Here is an 8123-nt window from a genome sequence, read left to right as displayed (position 1 = left end):
ACTAGTCGTTAAGTTATTAAAAGAATATGGTCGCGTGACCGAACGCATAAGTTACTTCAACAGAGTAATTAGGGGGTATTGAGACAAAATCCTAATAAAAGGTGATTTCGTCAAAAAGTGAGCAGAGCTTGGAATGAAATCAACAGAAGCCAGGTGCAGAATTTCTGTACAAGGAGCAATCGGATGACACCATACGCGACAAATGACGCTGAACATTGTTGACAATTGGCAACTATTAAACATCCGCTCCTGGACCATTTGAGAGAAAGCTGCGCTAACGTGTGTTGTCCGGTCGCACTTAATACTCGGTCAGCGGATTTATATCTTTGCTGCATCGTCATCTGAAAGGCTGCTTAGACCAGTATGAATGATTGGTAGATGAATCGGTTTATGAACGAAAAATTAATTGATGAACAAATAAAATCTCTGTTTGATTAACAAAGAATAAACGAATAAAAATTAAAAAAGTTAATCAATGAGAAAAGAAAGAAGTGATCAAAATCAACAACCGAGGACAAAAATGCCGAAAGATTTAAGAAACCTAACGGATATTAACAAATTCTTATTTTATCTATTTTTTATTTTTTCTTTCATTCTTTCATAGAGGAAATTCGTTGTTATACAAAGTGCGTTTTGGAATGCTGTTCATGTATTCGTTATATTTCATTATATCTTCATCATGATCATGGCCGCTGATAAGGTAGGTAAATTGTGATGAGTTTTCCCCTATTTTCCTCCTTATGGTGTGTTTGTTTCATATACTGTTCTTTATAAAGTTTGTGCCTGTTTTGGAAAATTCAACAAATTTAAGTCTTGGACACACGGGGTTATATTGTATCTTGTGAGATATTTACAATCAAGGTAGGCTACAAAATGTCATGCACTTGTCACAATATTTTGTGACATTGTAGCGAGGGCCAAAAGGTGAAATTGACGTCATCGTCAAATATTAGCAAAACTTACAGCAGTCTTGTGGAAAATGAAATCGACAGACGCTAGTGACAGAATTTCTCTACAAAAGGCAATTGGATGACAAAATAAACGATATATATATATATATATATATATATATATATATATATATATATATATATATATATATATATATATATATATATCTAGGCCTATATATGTGTGTGTATGTATGTATATATATATATATATATATATATATATATATATATATATATATATATATATATATATATATATTCACAATGATAATTGATTACGTAGGAGAACATGATGATTTTTCTTTAGGTAGTTTAACTAAAATTGTCGATATTATTTATTTTTCAGGGAACCAGTGGCGTTATGGTGTTATTTCTGGTATTTATAGTGATATTTGAAATGGCTGACATATCTGTGTTTGGTGTGACAGTCTGGTCAGTGGTAAGTGAGTGTTCGCCCACTTTATGAGTAAAAGCATAACGCATACGTTAATTCAGAGAGCCCTTCACTTCACTGCATGGCTTGAATTTCTGCAAAACATCACGGGGCATGACAGTAGAACTGTCTCCAAGCAGCCTTTATGATGGATAGATAGATAGATAGATAGATAGATAGATAGATAGATAGATAGATAGATAGATAGATAGATAGATAGATAGATAGATAGATAGATAGATAGATAGATAGATAGATACATAGATACATACATACATACATACATACATACATACATACATACATACATACATACATACATACATACATAGATACATAGATACATAGATACATAGATACATATATACATACATCAATCAATCAATCAATCAATCAATAAATCTTTATTAACCCATGACTGGGCAATTGACATTGCAGCAGTGACAAACACAGTACATCAATCAAAAAACATGACAAACTAAAAAAAAGTTAAATACCAAACAGCACATCCAATAAGTAAAAATCACAGAGAGATAAAAGAAGTATATTTAAAAACTAGTTCAATCTATTCAGTTGACCAATTGCTCTGTTGATAAAAAAGTTTTTGGTTCTATCGGTTTTAAAAGCCTGTACTCTGAAACGGCAGCCGGATGGTAGCAAGTCAAACTCGTTTTGTAGAGGGTGCTGAAACTTCGAATGTATGATGGAATTCCCTTTACGTAAAACATATTTCTCGTACAAGTCAGTGGGGCCCACTTGTTGTTCTCCGATAATATTGCTGCAGACTTTAACTATCTTACTAATTCTGTTTCTGTTCTTAACATTTAAATTGCCATACCAGCAGACCATTGAAAAAGTGCAAATACTTCAATAAAAGATTTATAAAATAACGTCATCAGAGACTTATTTACATTAAATTGGTTCAACTTCCTCAGGAAAAACACACGTTGTTGACCTTTACTACAAATAGCATCGACATTGTCATCCCAGCATAACTTATCATCCACTGTAGAGCCAAGATATTTGTACTTGCTGACTATCTCAATTTCGGAGCCGTCTATAACTGTTGGCTCCGCAGAAGATTTGCTCCTTCTGAAATCAATACACATGTTTTTCGTTTTACCAACATTCAATTGTAGAAATGATCTATTACACCATTCGATAAAATCATCTACTATGGGACCGTGGCCGGTCTCACAGTTATTCAATAAACTGACAATCGCCGAGTCGTCGGCAAACTTCAGAATATGTCTATTCACGTGTTGACTTCTACAGTCGTCAGTGTACAATATGTAAAGCGGGGGAGATAGAACACAACCTTGAGGTGAACCCGTAGAAGTAAAACGCATTTTTGACATACACCTGTTGACCCTCACACACTGAGATCTATTTGTTAAAAAATCTAAAATCCACCCGACTAATTTTAAATGCAAATTGAAACGTGACATGAGTTTCTCGGCGAGCAGGTGCGGTTGAATGGTGTTAAATGCCGAGGAAAAGTCAACGAAAAGAATGCGTGCATGTGTTTTGTTGCCTTCCAGATGTTTGTAAATACATGCATACATACATACATACATACATACATACATACATACATACATACATACATACATACATACATACATACATACATACATACATACACACACAGACAGACAGACAGACAGACAGACAGACAGATAGATAGATAGATAGATAGATAGATAGATAGATAGATAGATAGATAGATAGATAGATAGATAGATAGATATATATATATATATATATATATATATATATATATAATATATATATATATATATATATATATATACATATCGAAGTATACAGATGTCCTCGTGGGAAATTACAGTGCTCGATGCGGAAAGCAGAGCGTTATAATAATAATTACAATTATTACTTTGTACTTGAAGTAATTTGTGTTTATATATATATATAATATATATATATATATATATATATATATATATATATATATATATATATATATATAGATAGATAGATAGATAGATAGATAGATAGATAGATAGATAGATAGATAGATAGATAGATAGATAGATAGACAGACACAGACAGACAGATAGATAGATATAGATAGATGGATGGATGGATGCGTGGATGCATGGACGGACGGACGGACGGACGGACGGACGGACGGACGGACGGACGGACAGACAGACAGACAGACAGACAGACAGACAGACAGACAGACAGACAGACAGACAGACAGATAGATAGATAGATAGAGAGAGAGATAGATAGATAGATAGATAGATAGATAGATAGATAGATAGATAGATAGATAGATAGATAGATAGATAGATAGATAGATAGATATATTTGTTGTATTTCTAGGCCTCCGGCTCCTATACAAAGAGTTACATTCAAGATGAAATAATTACAAATAAACAAATATGGAACAGCAAAAACGAATGTCAGCTGAAACGTGTATGATGATCACATTTCTTTTGAGATCATTTAGACTGAATGAAAAAATCTCACTCTGACCTCCATACCATTCAACTCTTGGACACACGGGGTTGTATTGTATTTTGTGAGATATTTACACAATCAAGTTAAGCTACAAAAATGTAACACAAAATAAAAACTTTTAATATGTCTTGATACTACATTATTTTTTTTCACATAATAAATTACACGACGAAATCAAATGCTAAAATATCGTCATCACGTGATCAGAAAGGGTTTGCAGTCATGCACTTGTCACAATATTTTGTGACATTGTGGCGAGGGCCAAAAGGTTACATTGACGTCAAAAATTAGCAAAACTTAGGGCTGTCTTGTAAAAAATGAAATCGACAGACGCTAGTGACAGAATTTCACTACAAAAGACCATTGGATGACAAAATAAACTATATATATATATATATATATATATATATATATATATATATATATATATATATATATATATATATATATATATAATAAGGAAAATTTGATTGCAATATTGAATAGTACATGCTCGCAAAATTTCAGCTTATTCAATAGAACACCTATTCCAATTCGTTTCATTGTGTTTAATGTTCAACGGGTTTTGGGAGCGGAGAGATTTTGGATTTTTGCCTGATGCTGGTTAAACTGGCAATCAATGTGAGTATGGCGCATCAAGGCATGCGTTACAATCACTTGGCAGGAGAGTGAACTATTCCGTAAACTTTACCGTAACGGTTGTTTCATTAACGAACCAGACAAAGCTAAGATTCGTTGCTTTTTGGCGTCCTGCGTGTCTGGCTTACAGCAGTCTTTCTAAAGTGTCAACTGTGACCTCATTGCTGTCCATGCGCAGTGTGATTTGTCATATGAAACCGACATTTCTGTGGGATTCTTATGCAAATGCTCGAGGTTTGTGAGATTAGACAGTATTATAACACGCCACATGCTCATTCCGTGTCGCGATTCGCCAGAATACGTCACGCGACGAGAAAATAGATAAGTCTAGTCCCCACCAAATCGACAAAAGTGACGTCAGAGGGTATTTTTTGAAAAGCTATTTCCCTAGGGAAATAGTTCTGACCAAATTTGGAAAAGTGCCCGGTCACGTGACCGTAGTGTCGTCTGCAGCTTTGCAACAATGGCGGGTGACTAGAACGTGATGTGCGTCCGGGATAGGTGACGACACATTCTCTAAAACAGATTTTCCAACATTTTCCAACATTCCAACAGCGTAGGAACTTGAATAGCTCATCGACGGAAAAGATTAAGGTGCAACTAAGGATGTCGCTAGGTATGCTTTGAATATTTTTGAAAGAAAGTGGTACCACGTACAACTGAAAGCGCTGTGGAAACATCCGCCAGTAAACTTGTCACAATGGATTGTTGCGGTGCAAAATATCAAAACACATTAAAAACTATATAACAATGCAACATGAGCATGTGGTGTGTTATAAAACACCTATAGCCTGGTCTTTATTCGGGCTATAGCGCTCGTCTATTACCCCTCGTGGCCGTGTGTTACCAGAAAACACATCGCTATACCGCTCGGCCTACGGCCTCGGGGAATAGCGATGTGTTTCTGGTAACACACGGCCCCTCGGGGTAATAGACGGTCGCTATAGCCGTCATGACCAGGCAATAGGTGTTTATTAATGACTGGAACATTTTACTGGCGGACACCAGGACGTTACTTCTGTCGACTACTGCATGTGCATAATCACGCTTCATGGTTCTGACCAACATAAACTGGTGCAATTCATCATAACTTAACGACTGCATAATTTCATAAGTTCAAAATCTTCCTTTGTGTTTATATTTATACTTCCATGTCTTCAAAGTGAGTGTTCATTTTCAGAAACGGGAAATGTGAACCAGCCAGGCGATTTTCTTACATTCTTATACAACTACGTGATTAAATTATGAAATTTTTGAAGCGTCTCCCATTGTTTTATCAGAACTTGAGATAAAATTCAATACACGCACTCTAAAATATTTCAGTTTTTACACTTTTTTACTCTATCCAGGTTTTTTCATTCGTGGTCGTGTTGTCCGAATGCCAGAGAACGGGAAAACTTAGTGTGAGGACCCGTAAGAACAAGGTAAAAGACGTTATGTGGAATAGAGTACCGCGCTGTGTCTTTGAAACGGAATAAGGGGGCCTTAAATAACTTTTGTCTTGTGCTAAGGGGTCAAACTACATGATTGTGAAATACCAAAATGCATTATGGGTAAAAAGTCGACTTTTCACAGCAGCAAGAGTTTGACATATTGAACTGATAAATACTTAACATGCAAATACAATTGTTTCCATTGCAAAAAGTTCTGTTTGTTTGTGAAGCTAGTTAAATGCATCTTTTCAGGCATTTCTGGAAAGCTACAACTTAAGTTTGACTTCAGAAATTTCATGTATTTTACATGTAGAAATCCTCCATGTCGAAAATATGGTCGACCACCTTAGACTTTTATGAATTACTTTTATGACTCGTTTAGGTGTCAAAATCGTATTTGTGGTACCGAAAATTGTGAAGGTATAAATACGGTGTTTATGTGTACCGTCTAACGTATAGACGCGTTAACCCTCACTTTAAATGTTTCATGAACGACTAATTACAACATTTGCACGCCGCAGAGACAACCAGGTAGGTACGTGTCTTTGTCCTCCCTGGATAGCCTTTGCTCGACTACTACACAAAAAGTGTCGAAACTTATAATTACGTGCTTGCAATTTAACTATGATTGCTAGTTAACCATATTCGATTTATCGACAAAAGGGGGGACTAATAGACCACCTGGTATGCTTTTTTGCTCAGAAAACGAAGATACTAAAGGAGGAAAAGCTCAAAAGAAAAGAAAAGAAACAGAAAGATAAAAAGTCGTCTAAGAAAGAGGCTTCAAAGGAAGAAATCTCTCTCGACAAAGCTGAAGAATCACAAGAACCTGGCACAATGCAGTCCGTGGAAGCGTTCGATGACAGGGTCGTCGTGGAGACAGAGCTTGGAGAAGATGCGGGACGGAGCCTCGTTCCCATTGAAGAATATTTCAACGAGACAAATCCTGACATGGCACCAGTCTTGAAGCCAGGACCACAACCTGTCCGGAACGGTGACATAGTGGCCGATAACTCGACCGTACCTGTCATCATTCAAAGGCAGAATGTGGATACCCAGAAAGACCGTTTGCGCGATGACGACATTGTTCCCAGGAGGTTGGTCGAAGGTAACTTCGGACAGGGTTTTGTGTCTGACCAAGCGTCTACCGACATAATCACTCCGGTGAGGGAATCCAGAATGAGACAACGGCCCAGTAATGCCTCGCATGATGCGTTCAACGATGCAGTCGTTCCAGTAACACTACCCGGAACAACTTTCGGACAGGCTTTTGCCCCTACTCACGATGGACGGCGCCGTGCGTCTGACGACTACCCTGACAACCCTATCGTTCCCCAAACAGTGCCGACAAATTTCAAGTCTGCTAAACGCCGAAGTGTGTCAGGCAGGTCCGTGACATTCGACACCGAGTCCCTGAGCAGGCGCAGTGATAGCCTGGCTTCTGTGGAAATGAGCGATAGAGTTTCGTTGACTGGGAGTTTCGCCGCGAATAACCGCAGCGGTCGTTACTCTTTGGGTGGACAAGTAAACAGAGGTTATGAAGCCAGGGATACAATATACGAAATACGCACTGAGGGATGATAAAAAGGATAAAATTATAAACCTTGACGCTTGAGGGCGTCCTTAATTCAACCTTGACTGCCCTACGAATTCAATGTAAGGGGGTTACTAAAAGGGGTATTAGTTTTCAAGTATTTGTAACATTTCACCCAGTTAAAATCTGCATGCGTGATGTAATTATACTCTGTTATGCTGGGAATATGACGACACACTTTTGTATATATTAACTACTTTTCACATTTATTGACCGCACAACAGATATATTTTAGAAGTCCAGCTTTTAATGAAAAGTCGGCCATTTGATGTGAACATCAAATTCGGTAAAGTTGAGCGCTTATTTATTATTTTCAATTGTTTTTATATTGACTTCGCCGAAAAGTTCTTATTAAAATTGTATGAGTTTATGTATGAGTTTTGGTCTGTAACGTGACGTTGTAACTTACATCATTGCCATGGTCTAAAAGTGTTACTGCGCGAAACGTTTCAAAACCTTTACCAAAGTATAATAAGATTGCGATTTCCAAGTGCAAAGTAAGAGCTTAGTGTAAGGATTTTGGCTTATAATGTTAACAGAAAGTTACGCAAACTATAGCAAAATTGAATGATACCAGA

The 8123-nt window shown here is 36.7% G+C and overlaps 1 protein-coding gene across 2 annotated transcripts; it reads left to right on the top strand.

The window, feature by feature from the left end:
* The first annotated feature begins 621 nt into the window (after positions 1-621).
* On the top strand, positions 622-7915 carry LOC139117289 (uncharacterized). 2 transcript variants are annotated; one of them, XM_070680260.1, is made up of 4 exons: positions 622-700; positions 1300-1392; positions 5868-5942; positions 6654-7915. In XM_070680260.1, exons 1-4 carry the CDS (start codon positions 680-682, stop codon positions 7530-7532), a joined length of 1068 nt encoding a protein of 355 aa, XP_070536361.1. In that variant the 5' UTR covers positions 622-679; the 3' UTR covers positions 7533-7915. The 2 variants fall into 2 exon arrangements, with proteins under 2 accessions (XP_070536361.1, XP_070536360.1); XM_070680259.1 differs by lacking the exons at positions 622-700; positions 1300-1392 and adding an exon at positions 4438-4500.
* Positions 7916-8123: the final 208 nt, after the last annotated feature.

The sequence above is a fragment of the Ptychodera flava genome, chromosome 18 (assembly GCF_041260155.1).
Source record: "Ptychodera flava strain L36383 chromosome 18, AS_Pfla_20210202, whole genome shotgun sequence".
NCBI lineage: Eukaryota > Metazoa > Hemichordata > Enteropneusta > Ptychoderidae > Ptychodera > Ptychodera flava.
The sequence above is the reverse complement of the archived record's forward strand: the minus strand, read 5'-3'. Positions and strand labels throughout refer to the sequence as shown.

Coding starts and splice junctions, on each gene's coding strand:
- LOC139117289 (XM_070680260.1), top strand. CDS start 680: ATGATCATGGCCGCTGATAAG. Junction 701..1,299: donor TGATCATGGCCGCTGATAAG/GTAGGTAAATTG, acceptor TTTATTTTTCAG/GGAACCAGTGGCGTTATGGT. Junction 1,393..5,867: donor GTGTGACAGTCTGGTCAGTG/GTAAGTGAGTGT, acceptor TACTCTATCCAG/GTTTTTTCATTCGTGGTCGT.